The sequence below is a fragment of the Vidua chalybeata genome, chromosome Z (assembly GCF_026979565.1).
Source record: "Vidua chalybeata isolate OUT-0048 chromosome Z, bVidCha1 merged haplotype, whole genome shotgun sequence".
NCBI classification, from domain to species: Eukaryota; Metazoa; Chordata; class Aves; order Passeriformes; family Viduidae; genus Vidua; species Vidua chalybeata.
In genome coordinates, this window is record NC_071570.1 from 27,367,219 (window position 1) to 27,391,953 (window position 24,735).

At 36.4% G+C, this 24,735-nt stretch overlaps 1 protein-coding gene across 3 annotated transcripts in view; it reads right to left on the minus strand.

The window, feature by feature from the left end:
• Window positions 1–24,735, minus strand: part of AP3B1 (adaptor related protein complex 3 subunit beta 1) — a 154,467-nt gene that overhangs the window by 19,991 nt on the left and 109,741 nt on the right. For 2 of the 3 annotated variants that reach the window (XM_053968953.1, XM_053968954.1), the window contains exons 23-24: window positions 10,450–10,681; window positions 7,503–7,587 (exon numbers count right to left, since the gene is read on the minus strand). In XM_053968953.1, the coding sequence (XP_053824928.1) occupies window positions 7,503–7,587; window positions 10,450–10,681 (317 nt within the window). Of the gene's footprint in view, window positions 1–7,502; window positions 7,588–10,449; window positions 10,682–21,749; window positions 21,821–24,048; window positions 24,130–24,735 lie in introns of those variants that run through there. The other variant, XR_008435467.1, reaches the window with a different exon arrangement.

The following is a 24,735-nucleotide window of genomic DNA, read 5'->3' on the forward strand; positions in this document are numbered from 1 at the left end:
GCTTATGAGTGCAGTCTCAAGTCTGGGCTGTTCAAATAAAACTGAACACTTATGCTAACTTTTTTGAGAACTGCCATTTAGTAAACAATCCCTTCAAACTTTCTAGTATTTCCTTTATAAAAAACATTTATTAAGTGCTGCTTTTAAAAGCTAACAAATTCAAACTTTTCACCTGTACTTCTCTTCCCCTCTGTACTATCTTAAATACCATCTGTCTCTAAAGTCATTATTATAATAACAGAGCAGGGTTTGTTTGATTTTCTAGCCTGATTAAGTGCACAGTAAAATAAGCAAGAAGTATTTTTTTCTTTAATTTTTCCTTTGAAAAGTGATTAAGAACTCATCATCTTAAGAACTGATGGAAGGGTCTTTAATCAACTGCCTCATTAATTTTTTGCTATTCATACCTACTACTTGGACTATAAGATTAACACTTTCAACAATACCTTCATTGACACTGTTCAACTGATTGTTCAACCAATGTTACGTTTCATATTTAAGCAAGAAGTACTCTATATAATTCAGCATGAAACAGATAAACCATTTGGTGTACAATGATTTATGTCCTACATTGACTGGAGGGATGCCATTTGTACATAAACTTGACTTATAACATCAATTACTAGATTGCTTTAATGCTTATAACAGTATTTCCACAATAAGAAGGAATAAAAGCATGAGTACAGCTTGTGTTTTTTATGTCTGTAACTGCTCAAGAGGACCACTTGACACCTCTGCTGTTAACAAACATTCCACTTCCATTTCCTCTAGTGAATAAATAGCTAATATATATTCTTTGATAAAACATGAACTCTTCATAGCCTACAAACAGAAATTCTGATTGCTAGTTGTTCTTCAAAACCACTTTGTTCTTAATTTCACTTTAGTCAGCATCTGGGTTCCTTTGCATTACTTTAATTCCAGTATGCTTCAGTAAATTTCTTTCTCAGTTACAGAAAATCATCCTTCCTTATCAGTTCTCTTTATCAGACACTTCACAGATTAAATATACAGCTTTTGTTTATTGATCTGCATCTCTTTTATTACATTTTTATATTAGAGAGCTCATAATATTTAATTTAATAAAACTTACTTCATAATTCCATAGAACCACAATACGATTCAGAAGGGGCATTAGAAATCACCTGTTTCTACCTCCTGCTTAAGCGAGGGTCACCTTAGCTCACTTTGCTCATGGCCTTGTTCATTTGAGCTCTGAGTATCTCTCCAAAGATGGAGATTTCATCAGATATCTAATGGAGAAATTTGAGAATAAAATTGAGGCTTGGAATACAACTACTTAACTTCCCCCAGTACCTAGTGAACTAAATTTCAGTGTATTTAACTTATTCATTTATATTTTCAAGACTATAATTAATATAAATGATGCTTAAACAAAATATTATATTAACTTTTAAAAATTGGCTGGACAACTGGTTCAAGCTGCATTGAAGCATCTCTCAGGTGGTATTTCTTTAACTTTCCTGAAAGATCAAGGTGAAGCAGCTTACCAGAAAAAATACCCTAAGTTTCTCAGGCCAACAGAACATGTTTTTTGATTTCAAAAACTAAAGACTGCATTTTCTGGTATTAGCATGTGCAGTTGGTAAGTTAGAGCCTTCGAGGAACATGAATACTTAATACTTCTTAGAGGGAAGCTCTAAAAGGATCAAACAGTTGGGGATGTCTGACAACAGTACCTTTCCAACAGTAGCTTGCAAAATCTGTTATGTATTTAATTGTGAACTTATGGGCAAATGATATTACACATCGTTACTCTTACTGACTCCTTAAAAACTGCTGAACTGTACATATTCTATTTTTAAAAGACTAACATCACTTTCATGATTCAATTGCAAGTATCACATGAATTTATCTTCTGATGCACACATCAAGATGAAAAAATGAGAGACAAAGACAATAATGCTCCTACATGAATGAAGGGAGACTTATTAGCTCCACAATAAATGACACTGCAAGACTAACATTCAGAAGATGCACAGTAAAGATTTCTGTATATGTCTGTAGATGGAGTGGGAGCAGCTACCAGTTGTCACTTGAAACCCTTGGCTATTCCCTCTCTCCTCTCAGTTCAGTTGAGTTTCTTTTAAAGAATTGGCTCTGAAGGGTTTCTGGTAAAGAAGTTCTCTACCATATGAAAAGTCTTGAGAACAGTGATGGCAAAATCTTCTTTAAAACGAAAGTAAAAAATACTAATGCTTGTGAATTACTTTTTTTAAAATTCCGCAATAGCAGTGGTTAAAGTCTTAACTCCAAGGCTTTTAATAAATTAGTATTCTAATAAGACTGGGAATATTCTTCTTGCTCTTTATACTATGCTTTTTTGTTTCATGCCCAGGAGCAGCTTGTCCCAGAACATATCTATCCCAAACCAGCTTACTGTTTTTGTCTTGTATTCACAAAAATCTCCACACATATTAAAAAAAAAAGAACATGAAAGGAAGAGCAACACTAAGAGAGAATTAATTTCCTGCAAAACAAAACACAGAATAGAGAAGTATAGGGAACTTGATTCCTAGTCTTGCTGAAGAAAAGGACTGCATCCTGCTTTTGCATGAGAAAAAGGCCGAAGTAAAAGAACAAATGAAAGCCATTGTTCATGTCCAGCCTTGTTTTTTCCAGGTCAGTTATTTATCTTGGCATAATTGTGTTCTGGAATAGGGCCAACTGACTATTTTAGAGTAATGAAATAAAGGGAAGAGTACCAGATTGCTTGTCTTACATTTATAAGCAACTTGGTGATCTGCTGACAAAGCACTAGGGAAGGAAACAGCAAGAAAAAAGTGAAAATGCAAGTGACAGCAATGAGAAGACAATCCTACATCTCTAACATTAGTTTTTAGTATATTCCATAACATATTCCACTACATAATTTTAATCAGATGCTTTTGTGGAAGCATCTACACCTGAATGCATGCTTGCACTCAACAGAAATACTGACTGCTACCAAACCAACCCTCTTCATTTACTTGCTTTGCAGGTAGAAGTTCTGCTTGGGAAGATTTCTACATCAACACAGAGTGAAGTAAGTAAATTTCATGCTGCAAAAAATCTCTTCCTTTGAAAATAAAATCCAGAGGAAAAGCTTCTACAATAAGATGAAACCTGCAGAGAACCGACTGAACAGAGTTTTTAAATCACATCCACAGAATTTACTTAATTTAAGAAATTGCTAGACTCTTTCTGCTACACCAAACTCTTCTGGAGTAATCAGCAAAATGTTTTCTTTATATAGTACAGGACAAATGAAATGAACAGACATACAAGAGTATGTATTCTGTTTATCAGAAGGAGAGGGTCCTTCTGATGACAGTGGGACATTAAGAAATGCCAATATAGAGTAACCAGTTTAAAACCTCTGTCATGTCATGCTATTTTCCAATTATCTAATTATTTTGAAAAATAATGAAAGGCACAAAAGCTGTTGCTTTCATTCAATTTTTCTTTCTTCTTGGGAGCTCTGCTTGTGTTCTTTGCACTTAAACCTTGAGAAAACTAGGGAGAGAAAATGCAAAATCAAAATTAGGGAGAGAGATGCATGGCATGGACAGCTTCCCTACACCAAACAGTTTCAAAGAAAGCTAAACAACTCCCTGCGTACTTACCAAAAGAACAGAAAAAAGAAGAGAACCAGGCTCTCCATAAATCAATTTTATCTTTAAAGCTGTGGTTCTTTCATGGTTTTGGGAACAACTAAGATAATTTGGAAAGAGATGATGAAAAGAATAAGAAAGAAAAGGTAAAGACAAGCTTTCTTCTCCAGCTTTCAATGTTGCAAAAAGGACATCTCCCCTTCACCTTTAGTTATTCATCATGACTACAAGAAATTGGAGATTTGCCTACTGAGCTATCTAAACATGGACAGGAATTCATAATGCTAAATACATATACAAAAAATAGAGTAAGGGCATGTATGTGCTGTAACTCTCTGTCTCTATAACCTTCCTTGTCTTTCATCTCAAGGGATTAAAATATTTTCATTCCAAGGATCCATGGGCAAAATTCTGACATAGTAAAGCTCCCATATCTTTGTTCAGACATCTCAAAAAACTAGTAAGCTGAGAAAAAGACTTGAAAATATCTGAAAAGCAGAGACATGCAAGACAATTAAGGTAACACTAGTGGTAGGATTGTTGAAATGGTGAACACTAGGAGCTCAAGGATTCAACAAAAAAACACACTGATACGGAAATCTTTAAGATCTGACATTGGAAAAAAAGGAAGTAATTCCACAGTCAGCGGAGTATTGCAGATAGTCTGTTATATCAAGAATCCATTCCAACCTCTTCTTTGCTCAGTTGATGTCTACCTGCTTAGCTAAGGCTCAGGTCTCTTACTTGGATGGTGAATATACTAAACTTTAACCAGAATTCAACAAGATAGCACCTACCTTGCATGTGAGTTAGTCAATAACAAATTGCTTTAAATTCCTAAGCTGTGTATATCCTGCTTGCAAAATGAGAACAAAGTAGCATGAAAACAAAGAGTAACATTCAAAAAATCTTTTAAAAGGCTGAGTTCCTCCATTTATTCCTCTTTAACTTTGTGCTTGAGAGGCATTATCATGCAGAACACCAGTGTGGTTGAAATAGCTGCCTCTGGAAGGAGCTGGCATAAGAAAAATAACAATGAAGAGATATTCTCCTTACAAATACATGCTGTGAACATCCTAATACACATTCTAAATAAACGCATTAGGCACAGTTTTCAAGTTGAGGCATTTCACCCCACTTTAATTAGATGTGTGCTCTTGGTAAGTTTCGTTTACCAAAAATAGTATTCAACCAGGAGGTCTTTCAAAGCTCATTCCTTCAAACCTCCATATTGCAGTTTCTCCTTCATTGTCCTTGATTTGTACAACAAATTCAGAAAAAAGATAGAAATATTTTATGACTCATGTTAGTTTTTTTCTTTATACAGTTTGTATTTATTGAACCACTAGTACAACAGCACATCCCTAAGCAGAAGGGTAGTGTTTGCTATGCAAAACACACAGTGCATGATTGGCATCTAAGACCAATTGATCTACCCATTACCATTATGTCCCTACCCCCACAAGCTTTACTACAAAGCTATTGATTTAAACACTGCCGATCGGTTTCCATTTTCTGATTTTGGGCAGGCCAATTAAGAAAGTGAGTAATTGTGATTACACTGCTTCAGGATCAATTACATTTGATGCAAGATAAAGTGCTCCTCTTAGAACAACATAAAGAAAATTCTTATGATCAGGAACACTTTACTGCTGAACATGCTTCTATCAAAAATATAAAATAACTGACAACATCTTTCATAGAGATATGTTAATAGGAAATACGAGAATATAGACACCTTTGTGTGCACATTATTTCAACTACATTTTGACAAACTTCTAGAAGTCATTCCTTCTTTTGGATAAAAGCTTTTTGAAAAGTATGATAAGTTACAGAGCCTGCAGCTGAGTTCTTTGAGACATTGCTCCCAAAACATCACACTGCACATTTTCTTCAGTGATACTGAATATCAGTAGGATTTTGAACAAAATAAGTTTTCAGTGTAGAATAGCAAATTTAATGCAAATAACATTTCACCTATTTTTATACTATTTTCTAGGAACTAACAGCAAAGAAACAAGGCCCTATCAATTAGCAAAGGAACAAAGCAAGCAATTCCTATTCTTAATTTAATTTTAAACTTAGCTTGAGCGCTTTTGTCATTGGACTCACATTGTCTAAATCATTAAAATGAATACACCACTGAGGTCTGAGGCAAATCTATTTACAGTGATGTTACTCATAGTCTGGTTGGTGTTCAGGAATATTGATCTGTCTTGTTTGTCTAATAGGAAAATAATAAACAATTACTAGGCAATGTTGGAGAAAGTAATCAGTTTTTATATATCACTAATACAGCAGACCTCCCAAAACATAAAGGTGATGATCTGCATAAAATCAATGTGTTATGCTACATTGCTTATCCTCATCACTGCTACGATTCTTAGCAATAAATGGTGTAAGTTAAAAATTAAATCATTGGTAGACTGAAATAACGTACTTGAAAGAAAAATATCTGCTTTATTTAAAAAAGAATATTTCTGCCTGATAAACTATCAAGCAGATACTATTTTATAAAATTCAAAATATATTTCGATAAAGAGAGTCAAGAGTCTATGATTTTGAAGCAATTTGGAAACTGCACTGCCTACAAGGGAACCTCCTTCCCAAACAAACACCAGGCAACAGTTCAAAGCTGTTTCCAAATTCAGCAAATAGCATACAGACCAGCTATAACAACATGACGTGCATAAACTACATGCTGTAGAGATTTTGCTGGGAGTACAAATATGTGTAAACTGACTATGCAGGAGCATCTATTGTACAGGGAAAAGTTTGAGAAATGGAAAGAAAAAATCCATTAGAAAAATCTCCTTGCCCCTAGAACAAGAAATGTTATTTTAGCAGTGGTACTTTAGGAATCACTTGGGTACATTTCTATTATTAGGATTTTCATGCTATCTTCAATAACTTATCAGTTGAACAAGCTGTACTTAGTAGCAGTATGCTAAAACTGCTAGAGAAATTTTCAAAAGGAAGAAGTACAGAACTTTCACAAAGGGTTTCCCTTAAACAGAAATGCAGCAATGTGAATGTCTATTCAACATCCCTCTTTTCATACTTAATATTGAAAGCTGTGTTTCTTGCAACAAAACATATAAAAAAATCCATTACTTCAAAATATGTTAAAAAAATTAAATTGTGCAGATCTGTATAGTGCTTTTACACAGTTTAAAAGACTACATAAATCTGAAAAACCCCTAAAAGAAGGTTCAAGTTTTCTCCCATTCATTTTTTTTTTCCACTGTTGCAATTACCCCATTTTCAAATGCTAGTTTATAACAGAATTCTCACTGGGTGAATGGGTTCCCTGCTAGCCTAGGATGTAGAAAGAAGACCTAGCACATGCCAATAATGAGCACAAAAATTGTAAATCAGGCATATTAGACAAGATTTAGTTGGCCAGCCAGTTACTTGGTTTCATTCTCACTATTGGTTTAAAAGAAACTACAGCATTTCTTTGTTGGGCATATTTTGGGGTTGTTTTCAGGCAGTCATGTTACAACAACCACAAGCACCCATAATAAAGACTCAGGGTAGTAAACCAGCTCACACTATGTGCCATTTTGACTTGCTGTTTCTTACAGGGAAGAACATATAAAACACTAAAGCAGAATAGTCAGACATGACTGCTCCTTTCCAGATGGTGTTAAGAAGAATCCCTAGAAGAGTGGGACAAAAAAGTAAAGCTTCTAAAAGTAAAACTGAACACTAATAATGTGCTATTTCTCTAAAAACAAACTTGGATGTATATCATGTTGTCAATTTTGTTTAATTCTTTGAATATTTAATAAAACAGCTAATCTGGTACCACCAAGTAGACTTCCAGTGAAAACTATTTTTCCCTTCCAGGAGCAAAAAATTACTCTCCCCTTCCCAAGAACTTACCATAACTGGAAACTGGCTGTCTGGGTAGAATCACAGAAGTCAATACCCATTGTAGCAGTAACGGATCCTCCAGGCTCAAGGCACTCTGGATGAAGAGATTTTTAACAGATAAAATACACATGCAAGTCAACAGAAGACGTCAGATGCAACCCCCCACACATCACATAATTAAAACCCCCAAAAGCTCTGTAAGAGAAAATCCAACAGTTGTAGTTTTATTACAAATACGTATCACCCAAATGTCACACTTGCACGTTTAAGCATCCTGGATTCCCCCTCTCACACAGTTAATGCACATGAAGTGTTGCCATTTCAGTCTTAGAGCTCTATCAACAAAATAAGTTCTTGTATCAGAAAAGCAAGGAAAGGAAAATTATTTACAGAAAAAAATTATTGAAGTGACATCCTTTTAATTGTGCACAGATACAGCACTGCGACTTCATTTTCAGTAACACTAGTTTGCAGATTTAGTCAGTAAATTGCAAAATACAACAAATAAAATCTACATTAATACACACCATAATGGAAAATAAGCTGAATTTAAACTTTATTTCATAATTACTGTGGTTTACTTGTGTCTCAATATTCTACTTGCATTGGTTGGAAGGGAAAAGAAGGATTATGAACACTAAATGGAAGATGATTTTGTGCTATACAAACAGTGCAGACTGAGACACTCTTGGCAGTGAAGGTATCAAGAGACATACTCATTCTTAGATTCTTGGCTAAATCACTACACTATTTCCCTAATGTTGTAGAGATAAAGCTTTCATTAAAGGCTTTTCCTTGTAAGCTCTTTCTTTATATAAATAAAAACAAGTACTGAAGCAGACTTTGCCTTCTCAAGATTACAACAACACTTAAAAGAGAGGAATTCAAATAAAAAGGAATAGGCAGGCAGAAAAAAAGTCTGATATCCAGATTATTCAAAATGTACCTGATACTTTTCAGGAACTGAAAGTAGACAGTTGCTCCATGACAAAATGCAACCAAATTTAACTATTTCAAGATTAGGTTTGTAAAAATGCAGAAAACATGGAGTCAATGCTGCTGGCTAAAGTCTGAACCAACACTAGGAAGTGAATAGAAAAGGAAGTATTCCAAAAAGTCTGTTTAAAGCTTTCAAAGATTAAAGGCTCCAGCTCAAATTCAGAATTAACTTTACCAAAGTCTTTGAGCTTAATGTTTTCAAAGGGAGTTTCAAACACACTTAGGAACAAGAAAGTGTTGTGCACAGAGATTTGGATGAAATAATTTGAACCACTTCTACTGGAAGAATCAGGACAATTGCCAACAGTAATTTCAGTGACTGAGGCAAAACTAGACTTATATTCCAGCAGGAATACCTGTCTATGCTGACACTTCTTCTGTCGGGTCTGCTAGATAGATTGTAGGATGTGTTTTCCAAATGCTGGAAACACAAAATATAGTAAGAATAGGGTGTACAGGCTTAGTTCTACACAAAATGACAACGAATACAGAAAATTTGCATTCAAGCAAGAAAAAGAACATTTTGGGAAGAACTACAGAACTTATTTTCTGCAGAAGAAACCAACAGCTTTTCAGGACAAATACCACAATGTCTTTCTTGGGGAAATAAATACCTTACAGGGTAGGATTGTTTTGTGAAGCTCAAGGAACTTGAAGTGGATAATTTATTAATTCCACTTTTTTCCCCCCATGTTTTTATGTGAGACAAGTGAATGCTACTGTTAATTGACTGTTATTGTGGGTACAGCATCTCCTGATCTGATTTGTAGTATCACTAGATTTCTACTTGTAAGCCTTTGTGCTTTATTTCTTCAATTGTTTACAGGTAGGGATATAAAATTAAGCTCATGGGCAAAACTAACTTGACATTTCAATTCTGAGCTGGACTTATTTTGAGGAATAAGCAGCAAAATATTCACTTAAAAAAAACCCAAAACTGGTTAATCAAAAATAAGAGTTCTGAAAGTAACTGCCTTGATCAAGTATGTATCGTTACCAAGATGCAAAGAGTTATTATTATTAATTTGAACTCTGAAATAAACCATAGCACTGGACAACTGCTTTTGTAGCTATTTGGTTTAAATCTGCATAAACTTTTCTATGTTAAAAAATTATTTCAATAGTTTAGAGTTATGTAATACATGGTTCTAAACATTTTAACTACTTAAAACAAAGAATACTCTTTAGTTCACTGTTGTGCTTTAAGAACATGTTCCTGTATTCTTCTCTCGCAGAGAATATAATAATGTAGCTCATTGAAGGAGAAGAATTTGTATTATGAAACAGAGATGCTTCTGCTCCTTCTGACTACACCACAATGTCCTAAAATAAAGAACTGCTGAGGAAAGAAAGGATTGTGTACATAGGTATTACTCTTGAAAAAAACTTGCTGTAATTGTGTTCTTTCTGAAGTGTTATACTCTTTTCCACAGAAATTTAGCAAAAAACCATCCTGATTAGAAAGTAGAAAGTAAAACAATTTAGATCAGGTCTGACTACACATTGCTTTTTATCTTATCTAAGCAGACACAATTTGTAGAACTATGGCAGACACAAGCTAAACTAAAACATACACTTCCACTCTACTGCCATAAGCTCACAAGGAAAAAATGACAATGCTCTGAGCCAATACAAATCATACATTTAGCTTCACTTAAAGCTTCTTCTTAAAGTAAAAAAATAATTGGAAATATAAAATCAAAACCTCCTTTTTAATAGAAGCCCATAATAGCCAGTCTAAAATAAGACAGTAAGAGACTCAAAGTTTGTAGGGATGCAGAAAGATTTGGTCCTAACAAGTCGATAGTTGATGAGTGTCTGTATAGGTATGTATACCTACCCTCCCCGCCACACACACATATGTGAGTATACATGTAACTATGCAAAACCATTTTCCTGTATTTGAAATTTTGCTGAAGATTAATAGCTTGATTTTTTTAACATAGGATCTGGTTACCTATTGGATTAAACTCATGCATCCTCATGCCTGGAGGTAATTTCTTCTCTCCAATGTGAATATTCTCTATCTTCTGATCAGTTGTATTTGTTACTGTCACTTGCACAGGTACCATACGATCACCAAAAATGCTTGGCTGTCTTGAGAAGTGATAATGAGCTGCTAATCCTTTCCCACTCATTCGATGAAGCAGTTCATGTGTTTCTGTTGGCACAGAGACTTGCATAGTGACCTGTTAAGTATAACACAATAGTTAGCAAATGCTGTAAGTCAAGAACAGTAAAAATGACAACTGAATACTGCATTTTTCACTCAGTTAAAGCACCTGCTTTTGAGCTGGAATTTTAGTGAACCAGAAACATGTGAAATACATAAGCAAATTGCAGTAATAGATATCAGATAGAGAGCCTAAAACCATTTCTGGTGCTGAAAATACCTTTGTTGTATCTGTCTCACTTTCCACTATAAATCCATTTTCAATTTTTTAGCTTTATAGTTAGCTATTAAATTACCACGTTTTTTAAGAGTTACAGTTAAATAGTTATGTTTTTTCCAGCCAGAAACCTTCTGTGCATAAGAATTCAAGGGTATTCCCAAGCTCATTGTGTAAGGTGAAAGTATATTGAGAAATTGTCTTCTGTTTCTCTTGTTAAAACCACAAAAAATGTCTAACAATTACACTGGTGAAATAGTAAAAACATAGTTATATAGACCAGAAAGGTGCTGACATTTTTAAATAGTCTTGCTGCTAGAAACAATAAGAAAAATCCCAGTCCGTTCTATCCTGCAGAAATAGCATTAAAAAAAGAAGAGATTCAGTTTGCAAACAAAATCCCAGATACTACTGACAAGGAAATAATGAACTCAAAAGTAAGGAGTATACAGAAATATGCAGATAAGTGAATTTGAGTTCTTTACAGAAGTTTTAAGGAAAGACCAGACTTACTTCAAATTATATTTATAAAATAATGAATCATTACATGACCAAACTTACAACTAACACAAAATGAATGGAAAAAGTATCATTTCTATAGACCTTCACAGTTACTAAAAACTCAAAAACATCTTTAAATAGAAGTCCCAAACTTTCACAGATTAATAGTCTGCTTAGTTTTCTAGAAATAACTGACAAGGTCAAACTCTGAAAAAAAAATGCCTCAGTTGTCAAGAAATAATAAAGGAAATACCTTGAATAATGAATATCTTATCAGTACACAGAAAGAGACAATAACAGTAAGAGGTTATTAGCAGTCAAATTAGCATGCTATTTAAACCATTACTCAAATAATGAACAAAACCCAAGTTTTAAGATGGAATTTAAACCTCATTTTTAAGCTTAAGCTTAGCCTCCAGCTTTTAATATTCAATTCAATTTGAGCAGGACATGCATAATATAAAAGTTATTTCATTAAATAGGTCTCCCATTTTACATTAACAAGTTTAAGAACTATGTTTAACTCACATTAACAAAAGTATTTTGAAGTACACTAGCTTCTCTGTGTTAACTTAGGGCTGGCTTTATTAACCATATTTATTAATAGGAATGAAAACATAAAAAGTAGTCAGAAGTCCATCATGTAGATATACAGAAACACAGAGCCATAGAGGTTGGAAAAGATATCTAAGTTCTGTGTCCAACTGTTTACCCAGCCCTGCCATCTTCAGTGAACCATGCTCCTAGGTGTCACACTCACACGCTTTCTGAAGACTCCCAAGAATGGTGACTCCACCACTTTCCTGGCCAGCCCATTCCAATGCCTGATAATTCTTTCAGTGAAGAATTTTTTTCCTAATACCTAACCTAAACCTTCCCTGCCACAACAGGAGGCCATTCCCTCTTGTTCTATCATTTACCTGGGAGAAGAGGCCAACCCCCACCTGGCTACAACCTCCTTTCAAACAGCTGTAGAGTGATAAGGTGCCTTCTGAGCTTCCTTTTCTCTAGGATAAATACCCCCAGCTCCCTCAGCTGTTCCTCACTGAACTTGAGCTCCAGACCCTTCCCCAGCTCCACTGCTCTTCTGTGGACTCACTCCAGCACCAGAATGATCTTCTTGTAGTGAGGAGCACAAAACTGAACACAGGATTCCAGGTGTGGCCTCACCAGTGCCCAGTACGGGGGACAATCCCTGTCCTGGTCCTGCTGGCCACACCATTGCTGATCCAGGCCAGGATGCCATTGGCCTTCTTGGCCACCTGGGCACACCCTGGCTCACGTTCAGCTGCTGTCAGTCAGCATCCCCAGGTCCTTTCCAGCCACTCTGCCCCGGCCTGTGGAGCTGCCTGGGGTTGTTGTGACCCAGGGGCAGGATCCAGCTCTGGGCCTTGTTGAACCTCACACCACTGGCCCGAGCCTTTTGGATCTCTACCTTTTACAAACCTGTGCTGGCTGGGCCAGATCCCCTGGTTGTCCTACATGTGCTGCATGATGGCACCCAGGATGAGCTCCTCTAAAATGCATACACATAGAGAAAAAAACTCTCACTACAGTTAAACTGTAACACCAATTCAAGTTTTATTGAATCCTTTCTGTAATTTTTAGAGATTTTAATCTATGCCAGTGCCTCCTTCAGCATTACTTCTTGTTTCAGTAATAAAAAGCTTGTGAGCCCATTCACTTTTATTTTCAACATCATTCTATACGTAGCAGCAAAAACACACAGGACCATCAGAATAATGACAGTATGTTTAAGTCATCTTTCTTTGTGCAGAACATTAATTTTCACTTGCATTTAATGTGGCAGTACTAGAAATAAATAAAACATATGTATGTTGAACAAAGCAATTTAATTCTGGAAAATTGGAATTTTCAAGACCTCTACTTGCTAGCAAGGATTTTGAGCTGACAAAGGCTGATGTGACTGTAATGTGATATATTTAACAGCTGCATCAGTCTGGTAAACAGTTTTTTGTTTTAATTCTAAAATTTTTAATGCAGTTGCGATAAGACTCATGGGACAGGTACCTGTAATCATTCTGGGGTTAAAATAAAACCACACAGAGTTAACAGAACAAGAAGCATCTACTGTGCTTACCACAATCTACTAACCAGGAGATAATCCCCTACAAATCTTACACAGCATATGTTTAAATAATAGAAGTCGTTTGTGTACCTTTGGATGGTTTATGAAAATAACCAATCAATTCTGCAGACACAACATTATTTCTAAAGGAAATCTATGTGACTCATGATGCCTGCAGATACACAGAGACAAACCACACATATTTTATCAGTTTATTACAGTAAGCAAATAAGCGTGGAATGAGAGTGCACATAACTGTCTACTTAACGCTTACTGAAACATTTATAAGAGCTGTTATCTCCCTAATAACAGACAGACAGTGTGCAATTTTAGAGAGGAGAAAAGCTTCATATTTTTTAACACTTCACTAAAAAGTAACTGAAGAGTGTAAAATGAAAAATACTCTGTGCAGTTAGCTGGTAATGGACCATATTATCAACTCAAGTTAGATTTATAGGATACAAACTAGTCACTAATAGTTATTTTATGACAGAGCGTATCTGCTTTTTTGGGTTTCGATTATTAAGATTAAACTTGCAAACTTTTTTTTATACAGCTGTTTAGAAAGAGAATAAAAAAATTAAAATACTGACTACCCTCCCACCCCATTTTGACTGAAAGCAACCACGTGTAACACTGATACTGTATGGTTACACTATCTCGGTATCATCCAGACTAGCCAAAAGGCTGACTGCATGTGCTGAAAGATAATTCATCACCCTAAAAGAACTGCAAGTATTTTTAAACTAGCTCTTGTATAAGAACAAGAGCAACATTAGGGTTTTGTCCCCCCTCCTTTAATCATGGAGAAAAAAGGGAAAAGTGTAAGATCACTAACAGTAGTACTTATCTTTCTTTATTACAGTAGTGGCTTTCTTTATTACAACTGAGCTAACTAGTTACAAACCACTGAATCCTCCCAAAATGAACATGTTTCTTTTTGCCAGCTCAGCAAGTCCTTATTAATTAAGCTTACATTGATGCAAAAGCCTATTTCCCCTAATTATTTAAAATAAAAAGCACGACATGGTTTATTAAACCTACTACCGAAAAGAGAGGCGGTCATACATTCCTCTCCACATTACCATAGAGTCACAAAGAATCAAAATGGTTTGGGCTGGGAGGGACCTTAAAGAAGCATTGTTACTATTAATACTATTATTACTACAGACACAAAATTCTGTTTGTTTTATTTTGTACTTGTTCTTTAGTTTCAAAATCCTTCAATAATGAACATAGACGTATTCTTGATCCTAGCTCATAAATGTATATGTTTGGATAAAAGATGTATTATTGGAAATAAATATTTGCTTCAAAGGATGATGAAAATTATAATTCTATTCCTCTAATTTACATTCTGTTAAATGTAACATTTAATCTAAGTAATCCTCCTAGTGGCAATATCCATTACATAATCCAAGAATTACCTATTGAGCTGTGAGAGCTATAACCTCTCTCACTCTCATAGTGAGGCTATGCTCCAGTAACTCTGCAACAGCTAAGACGAGAAGGGCTATCACACAGTCCAGCCACATTTACATGATCTTTCAACTGAAGCCATGAGAGCAACTTAACTATAATTTTCTAGTATTAGGAGAAAGATGGAAAACCAGAGAAACAATAGTCAACTACTGGCAGGAAATATGATCTTTTGCTCAGTTAACAGTTATATATTACTCACGGTCACCATGCAATGTCTCCCTTATACAGCTCTTAGTAAAACAATTATAAATTCATAAAAAGATAAAATGCAAGCAAAGAATGTCAGCATCCTAGTCTGCATTATTTTAAGAGGCTGTTGGAAATCCCAACATTACAGCATACCTAAATCACAATAACATGGATTGCCAAAGTAATGACAGAATCCCCTGACAGGGAGCAAGGAAAGCAAACAAGAAATCAAACTAGCTCCTATTTTGTACAATCTAAGAAAAGCAACTGGATATTGTCATTTAATTTGGGCTAATTTATCTAGACATACAGACACTCAAGGACATATTTTGAATTTTCGAAAACACTTTCCACCAAAGGTGCCTCTAACTGCTCTACATCTACCAAATACCTACTAAAAGCATACATCCTAACTCCCTTCTTTTTGCATTGTCACCAACTTTTAGGCTCCACAATTCTCATAATTATTAACATGTCAATGAGGCTAATTGAAAGTTACCATATTAATAATCATATCTTTAAACCGTTACTGGATTCAGACAATTTCAGACATTATAAAATGAGTTCCCAAAATTCTTACTTGACTTTGATATTGATAGATTAATACTTTTGTCTCCAAAACCTTGCAAGAAATATAAAAATCAAAAGAAATAAAACCCAAAACTGCTCAGATAGCTTTCACTGATTTTTACATCACCCAGAGATGGATCTCAAACAAAAGACCGCTTTTATTATGCTGTCCATAGTCTGCCTCTGTAAAGCTGCCAAAATGAATTGTTTCTCTCCCTTTTTTTTTTTTACTGTAATATTTGTATGGTTTCAAATCATCCTTTCAAGAAGAATCAAGTTTTCAAGGTAATCATAAAATGGCTTGGGTTGGAAGGGATGATAAAGATCATCAAGTTCCAACGTGCCTGCCATGGGCAGACATACCTTTCACTAGGTCAGGCTGCTGAGACCTCCATCCAAACCAGCCTTGAACACTTCCAGGGATGGGGTATTCACAACTGGACAACCTGTTCCAGTGCCTCCACCCTCACAGAACAGAATTTCTTCCTAATATCTAATCTAAACCTGCCTTCTTTCAGTTTGAATCCATCTTCCTTGTCCTGTTACTGCATGCTCTTTTTAAAAGTCCCTCCATCTTTCTTGTAGGCTCCCTTCAGGTACCAGAAGGCTGCAATTAAGTCACTCCAAAGCCTTCTCTTTTCCAGCCTTTCCTCATAGGAGAGGTGTTCCATCCCTCTGATCACCTTGGTGGCCTCAGGACTCCCTCCAGCAGGTCCATGTCCTTCCTGTGCTGGGACCCCAGAGCTGATGCAGCACTGCAGGTGGGGTCTCAGCAGAGCAGAGCAGAGGGGCAGAATCCCCTCCCTGGCCCTGCTGCCCACACTGCTCTGGATGCAGCCCAGGACACGTGTGGCTTTCTGGGCTGTGAGTGCCATGGCTGGGTCAGGTCCAGCCTCTCATCCCCCAGCAGCCCCAAGTCCTTCTGGGCAGGGCTGCTGTGATCTGCCCATCCCCAGCCTGTGCTGGTACCAGGGTTGCTCTGACCCAGGTGCAACACGTTGCACTTTGCCTTGGTAAACTGCATGAGATTCCCATGGGCTCTCTCCCAGAACTTGTCCATTTGCCTCTGGATGGCATCCTGTCCTTCAGGTGTGGCAACTGTACCACTTCACTTTGTGTCATCTGCAAATTTGCTGAGGCTGCATTTGATCCCTTTGTCTATGTCATTAATGAAGATACTAAATAACACTGGTTCCTGAGTGACACCACTTTATCACTGATGTCCGTCAGGATTCTGAGATGCTGACCACCACTCTCCAGAATGTGGCCATCCAAACGCTTTCTTAATCATCTAACAGTCCACCCATCAAATACATCTCTCCAATTAGACAGAGGGTGAGGCAAAATAGGGAGAGCAGGAGGGCATGAGGAAGGAGGCCCATAACCACAGGGAAATGCCACTTGTCTCCTTATCCCATTTCATGCCTGGATCCCATCTGATCCCCACACCCTACTTCACTGCAATCTAACCTCTTATGATGGTACTTCCATTATCCCAGTCTCCTCTCCTTACTCCAGCTCCTCCCAATTGTAGTGGACCATGTCAAAGGCTTTACTGAAGTCCAGAAAAATGATATCTGTAACCTTCCCTTACCCACTGATGCAGTCACCCCATCATAGAAAGCCACTGGCTTGGTCAGACAGGACCTGCCTTTCCTGCAGCCACGCAACTACATCAGCCAATTCCCTCAGCACTCTGGGGTGCATCTCCTTGGGTACATTCAGGTTCCTCAGGTGGTCACAAACCTCATTGTCTCTTACAGTGGGAAGGAAGGACTTGGCTCTCCCAGTCCTCATCCTGTTATCCGTCCAGTCAAGAGGTGTGGGAAGAGTTTCCCATTGAAGACTAGGGCAAAAGTCGTTAAGTACCTTAGCCTTCTCTTTGTCTGTTGTTACCAGTTCTCCAGTTTTCCAGTGCTGTTTATCAGAGGGGGTACCCCTTCTTTGACCTTCTTTTTCTGGTTTATGTACCTGTAGAAGCCCTTCCCATTACTCTTTGTGTCACTTGGCAGGTTCAGTTCCAGTTTTGTCACCTTGGCCTTTCTCATCCCCTCCCTACACAACTGTGCTTTGTTTCTAAACTCTTCCTAGGTTACGTGTCCTGGTTTCCACTGCCTGTGCATTTGCTTTTTACCCTTAATTTTGACCAGCAAGTTCCTACTCAGCCATGCCGGTCTCTTGCCCACCTTGTCTGATTTCTTGCTCAGGGGATTGTCAGCTCTTGTGCTCTGTGGAAGAGCTGCTTAAAGATCTGCCAGCTCTCTTTGTCCCTGAGGGCAGTCTGTCAGGGGATACCACTGACTAGGAAGTGGAAAGGAAGTGGAAGTCTGCTTTCCTAAAGTTCAAGAGCTGAACTTTTAACTCCTTACCCAAGCCCTATCCTTCATGCACACTCCACCAGTGCATGATTCCTGCAGCCCAGGCTGCCTCCAGTCCTGGTGTCCCAGTTAGCTCGCTTGCATTGGTGACCAACAGATCCTGTAACACATTCCCTCTGGCAGGGCTGTCTGTCACCTGGCTCAGGAAGTTATCTTCCACGCATTCCAGGAGTCTCCTGGATTGCCACAGCTCTCCCAACAGCTGCTGGGGAGGCTGAGATCCCCCTGCAGGACATGACCCTCGGGCACAATGCCTCCTTTGCTGGAGCAGGAAGGTTTGGTCAATGGGCTCCCCTTGGTCAGGCGGCTGTAGCAGACCCCAGCCAAAGGTTCCCTTTGCTGCCTCGGTCTCTGACTCCTACCCACAGGCTTTCCACCTGCTCACAGATACAAGCTGTGAATCTAGAGATGATCAAAATATTCAGTAGTACTAAATTATCTATTTTCTAATACTTTTATACCCTTTAGATTTTTTCCTATGGTTTTATTAAAATAGAATCAACTAGACAGAATTGCAGTTACTCTATATCAATAGAAAGTATTGCTCTTTGAGTATAAATATGACTATATGATATAAAAGAACGAGAATTGGGCCTTAACCTGGAGTTCACAAACAGTAGAAAATTCTAGTAGTTCCATACCAGACTAATCAAGAATTTTCAAAACAGAGTGTGCACCTGTTCTATGTAACCGGAGGCCAGTGAGACAGCTTGCATTTTGCATAAATAATAGAGCCTAAAGCTTTGTATTACAATAACACCTGGTTTTATTTCAGATTTGTCATCTTTGCCTTTTTCTTCTGCTGAACATAATGAATCACATGCATAATCAAATGAAAGTATTAGTAATATCTTTTAAAATGCCACATAAGAAAAAAGTTTGTTAGCAACAAAATGGGAATATTCTCATGATTAAGTCAAAGTTATTAAACAAGCATGAAGAAAAGGGTTAAAGTCAGTCACATAATTGAGTGATTCCATTCTTCCACTGACCACTAAACTGTGAAGTCTGAGAACCGCACTTCAGGATATGGTTTAGTGGTGGCCTTGGCAGTGCTAGGTTTACAGTTGGACTCAATGGTCTTTTTCAACCTCAATGATTCTTCGATTCTATGATTACCTGAAGTAGTTGAGGAGTTAGAAAAACAGAGTAAGGTGTCAGCCTCACCTTGCATCCTAATTATGAATTTGAAATAGTGGACATTGCTGAGATGGATTAATAGAGATTTTGGCTTTGAGTCTAAATGACTTCAAGAAAGTTCCTACAAATGGTTTCAAGTATATTATTTTGATTTTTGGCAAACAGCCAGTACTCTAAAGTGAAAACACACTGTACCCTACTGACCATAACATATAATCTTACAGTTAGATTTATACAAAAACATCTCCTGCATATTGGTTCCTTTCAACAGAAGCACCTTGCTCAAATTTTTCCCCAGAAAAGGACATAATCTGTTTGGATAAGTGTATAATTTAATTGAAATGCTTCTATACAGTATTACCCACAAGCCAAAGTGAATTCTGCCTTTAATTCACTATATTCAAAATCTATATTCAAAAGTACAGGTATTTATGAATGCCAAAACGTAAATTACATCTTTGCTACCTTCATACAACTATATTTGAATCTTGCTCACTACACTGCTGTTGAAGAATGCAACACATTTTTCTGGCTTCTATCAGGATGATCCTAATGCACAGTAGACGACTCACATGGACAAAAACCTGAAATAAGCACTGAACTCATTGCAGACAGACATGTGTATCAGCACTTCTTCAATGCAGGAGAAGAATCTCTGTGTGTACCACACTACATCTCTTATACATGATATTGACATGCCAATTTTCTCCAAGTTTTATTTAATAATACACATAATATTTTAACCTAAACAAATCCAAAAAAAAAAAAAAAGTGCAAAAAATTGCAGCTGACCTGAAGCCATGATAACACAGTTTTTCTGTGTTTTGTTTTCCTTAAGCTTTGCTTTCCATCCTTAAAAAGCAAGAAAAAGAATTCCTGCACTAGTTAGTAGTCTGTTAAGCAACAAAGAGGTTTATTTATAACCGATTATCTTCAGTTTATTTGTTTAAATTTAAAAGCACTGTTTTTAATGAAACAAAACTTGTGGTGTCAAATGACATATTCATCCTTCGTAACAACATTTTTTTTCACGCTCGCAAGAAGAAACACCACTCAATCCCATTCACACTGCTCAGAACAATGCAAGCACACCAAGCACAGCATGCTGCCGTCAAAAACATCACCCCATAGATGTCTCTAATGAAGGCTCCACTGTACAGACATAGACACTGAATGTAGGCATTAGCTATGGCCATGGTTAAGGCCTTTAACCATGTGGATGACTGACGGCAAATTAGGTAGGTAACTTTTTCTCATCTATTTTTGCAATTATCTTGGTCCTACTAATGTAGAGTATTACTGCTACTATTGACTAAGACTGCCACAGATTGTTAGCTCACTGAGCACAAATGCAGCAGCAGGAAGACTGCGACAATGACCATTATTAAAACTTAGACCATTTTAAAACATCTTTTAGTACACAAGCATATTTCATAGTAGTTTAAATTTATGATTCATATAGCAAGCATACATTCTAATGGTGCTGGTGTTACAAAGGTCCTTCAGTGTAAACAGTAGAATGATTTTTATATATTTTTTCATAAACCATTCTAAAGTAATAATAGTAAAGTTAAACGTACTTTTGCAGTCATGAACTCCTAAATTATACCATGCAACTGATATATTTTAGAATTCTTACAAATGTACCTTTCCTCCATTCTTCTGCCATTTTCAATTAAAGAACATAGATGTCAGGGACTACAAACAACAACCAACACTTGCAACCATATAAAGATGGGAATGTTTCTTAACCCAAGTGAACAAAAATTAAAAATGAAAATTTTTATGAACCTCAAAGAAATCAATATGAATTACGAAGATTCTAGAACTACTTTTTAAAATCTTAATATGTCAAGGCCCTGTTCACCAAGCCATTAGGAGAAAAGCACATAAAAATAAAGTGAAAGTCTGGGCTAAAGCAAGCTTTCAAAAACTCATCTCCCTGATGACACAGTGTTTAATCATAGCGCTGTTCAACAGCCTATTGAAGAGTCTTCTGTGTCTCCAATATTCTCTAGAGTCTGTGGCACAGGAGGGCAGAAAACATTTCCAAATTATTCTGATTTGAGAACACAATGGCACATTGTGTACCAACCTTTTTAAAAGCAACCTTCACACGTGTTTGGAGGTGGGTAATGGAGGGGGTCCCCTTCCTGCAAGAAGCGTATCCCCTTCCTGTTAGCAAGAACTTCTAGAGCACATTAAAATGCATCTGCATTGACATAATTTAAAAGATTCTAAGTCACCCAATTTTAACAGGTACAGTGTCCCTGCATTTCACTTTGTACTGCTAGCCTACTAGTCATGTGGCAACATACTACTAGTGCACAAAACGGAAGATATGGCTTATTGCCAATAACATCTCTCCACTAGTTGAGCTAGTCCCATGCTTAGCTTTCAGTTTCAATGATCAAATACTTATTTTCTCAAAAAAGTTTTATTTTTAACATTTTTGGACAAATCTCAGTATTATAATTTGAATTCCAGGTGTTTCATGCCATGTCCTGGTGATTCTTCAAGTAAAAGTGCAGCTGCAATCCTACATGCATCAACCAAAACCTGGTTATTTATTTTTTCAAGTATGCCAAGCTAAAAAAAAAAAAAAGTTTCAGTTATCAATACATTTTGTTAGCTAAAAAGCATTTACTTCTATTTCCATCTATATTTAACAAGCAAAATTTAATTTCAAGGCTTATATACTCTCTGAATAGTTAGATATATGTGGAATTGGAATGAAATAATTTTAAATTATAAAGGACCCCTATGGCTTTTGGAGTCACCCCTCTCTACAAAAATCCAAAACTATAATCAGTCATTTAAAAAACCCACAAACAATTCGTAGCTGTAGCTGAAGGAAGGAGGCTTCTAAAAAATTTTTGCCATAATAGCAGGAGTCTTTGAATGCAGAGACTATGAGAAGTTGTATTTTTAATAATTTCTACATAAAGCTCAAAATTCCTTCCTATGTATAATCCTCAAAATACTCATCATCATCTCACAATGTTGTGCTGCAGATTGAATGTAAGAAATCTTAACACTGGAAAACTCAGTTTTCTATGTTTATCAATTTTATGTATCATATGGGGAAAAAATGGAAATATTATAACTTGCTGAACAGCAATTGCATAGATAGTTTAAAAATAATTTTTTCTGCACACCTCAGAAAAGTAATGTATTAGGCATACAGCTGTAAAGAAGCTGAATTGACTATTAAGTATATTTAATGTGTGTTACATAAACATATATCGACAGCATTGTAGATTATATATAAATTTATATTCTATTTCTATTATAATTCTGGTTTTGCAGTTAAACAAACTTTGTCACTGGATCATCATTTACTGTGACCCTCTGAAAATGAACACTGATTAGCATGCTTTCTGGCACATGCTGTGTTTCTGTCACTAAACAATGTCTTATTTTAAATTCTGGTTCAGAACCACTGCTTTGACAACTACTGTCACTGTTCAAGGTCTGCCTGAAGCTTCAAACTGCATATTATCACCCATTGACAAACTCGACATTTTATGAAGAGCCCCTTCTCACTTTGACTTATCCTCCTTATCCTGTGTAAATAAGTAACGATTCATTTTATAACCTTGACTTTAAAGTCCAGCCCTTCCACCCTCTTTTTTCTTCTTCCTAAACAAGTGACAAAGAACAAGGAAGCTGATTGAAGGGGTCCATTATGTATCAACTTAAAGAAAGGCAAAGTGATTGATGAAACTAGCAGTCACCTTCACTGCTAGCTACAGCACCTGTATCCTTTTTGTCAAATGACCTGAAAATCCTGCTGACAGTTTAACATTCACCACAAGGATACACGTTCTAGTACTGTAGTTTTGAATATTTTTATTTGCTCAGAAATTTGTGGGAACATTCTTTAAGATGGAACTACACATTTAAAATTAGTAGCAATTTGTATTTTCTTCACACAGACCTTGTGCTTTCTTAACAGTTACCTAGCAAAACTATTAAATAATACTTGCCAGTAAACTGGCAAACCACTTCTCTTCTGCAATTGTCACACATTTAAATTGTTCACATTATAATCACTTATACAGTAAAATTTGCCAATGGTAGTAAGAGAATCTTAGTTAATTTCCTATCACAGAAGGAGATCAGTTTTCAGGTGTCAGACTAAGTTTTAAAGCTTTTCAGTATCCATCATTTAAAAACAATACCAAACAAACAAAACCCTCCCCCACACACCAATTTTTCTTTAATAATTATATTTTCAGTTTAAAATAATATTTGGCTGCTTTCTGCAATTCTGGGTTAGCAGATCAAGTAAAACTTCCTTTTAGTCTCAAAAAAAAGATTAAAATTGCCAAACCCTAACCATTCCTATAGTGCTGGAAATGGTCTTCTGCTCTCTGCATGAAATATAATTTTAACTGGGAAAGTGACAATGGAGGCAGGAATACCTCAAAAAATAGCACCACCACACTCCCCACTCCAGCTTTACTCTGTCTGGGACAGAGCACCATTTCCTTTGGGCATTTATTACCTGTTAAAAACCAATCTTTTGGTGAGTGGCAGTTCAGGGTTTTTGAGAGCAAGCTGCAATATTTCTTCAGGTCTGCAGAGTCATAATTAAAGCTGAACTGAGTGGAATTGGAGAGGGAAGGTCAGCGAGGTGCCGTATGAGAGATGAGGCTGGGCTGATGGGCACCAAATGAACAAATTATGATGGGCCCCACTCAATGTGATGAGGTCAAATGCTTGTTTCTACCCACTGACAGTTCAATTTCCCTGAAATGTCTCTCGGTTCTCTATGAGCTAATTATGAATGAAAAGTTATCAACTGTCCTCACCAAAAAGAGCTTTCTTGGAGCTTTTAATGTCAAAATATTGTTGGAAATGCATGGTGGCCAGCTTTTTTAGCCAAACAATACCTAGAATAAAGTAAATACTATTGTTATACAATATACTCTCAACCTACTGCATAGATATAAAATATTCTTCAACTACTGTTAAACACATAAGTGTTATAAAAGTAAACCCATATTAATATTACTGTTTATTATTAAAAGACAGTGTGCTTATAGTTTTGTATAACATAAACATAACTTCCATATATAACTTTCAAATATTTCCATGTTAGCATTGATTTCCAAGAAAATAGTGCTGGATTTTTAGGTCTAAAGTAAAAATGTCTAGGTATATTTCACCATATTTCAGCATCACTCTAATCTGACTGATAAAAATACATAGCTCTTTCATGAAACTTTAGTTTTCAAAGTGTCCTGACTGCCTTTTAAAAATATTATCTTTTGAATATCCAAGAACATATGGTAGCATATACTTGCGAAGTTTTAAATAAGCAGTAAACATAGAAATTGTTAAATACCAATAGAGAAGGTGGATCTTTAAACTGAAGGGAAAATATAAGTGAACAGACTTTAAAATAGCAATTTAGAACAGGAGTGTCTGAGAAATTCCAGACTATTTATTTCTATAGAGAGATAATTTTGATAATTTATTTGGGCACAATTATTCAC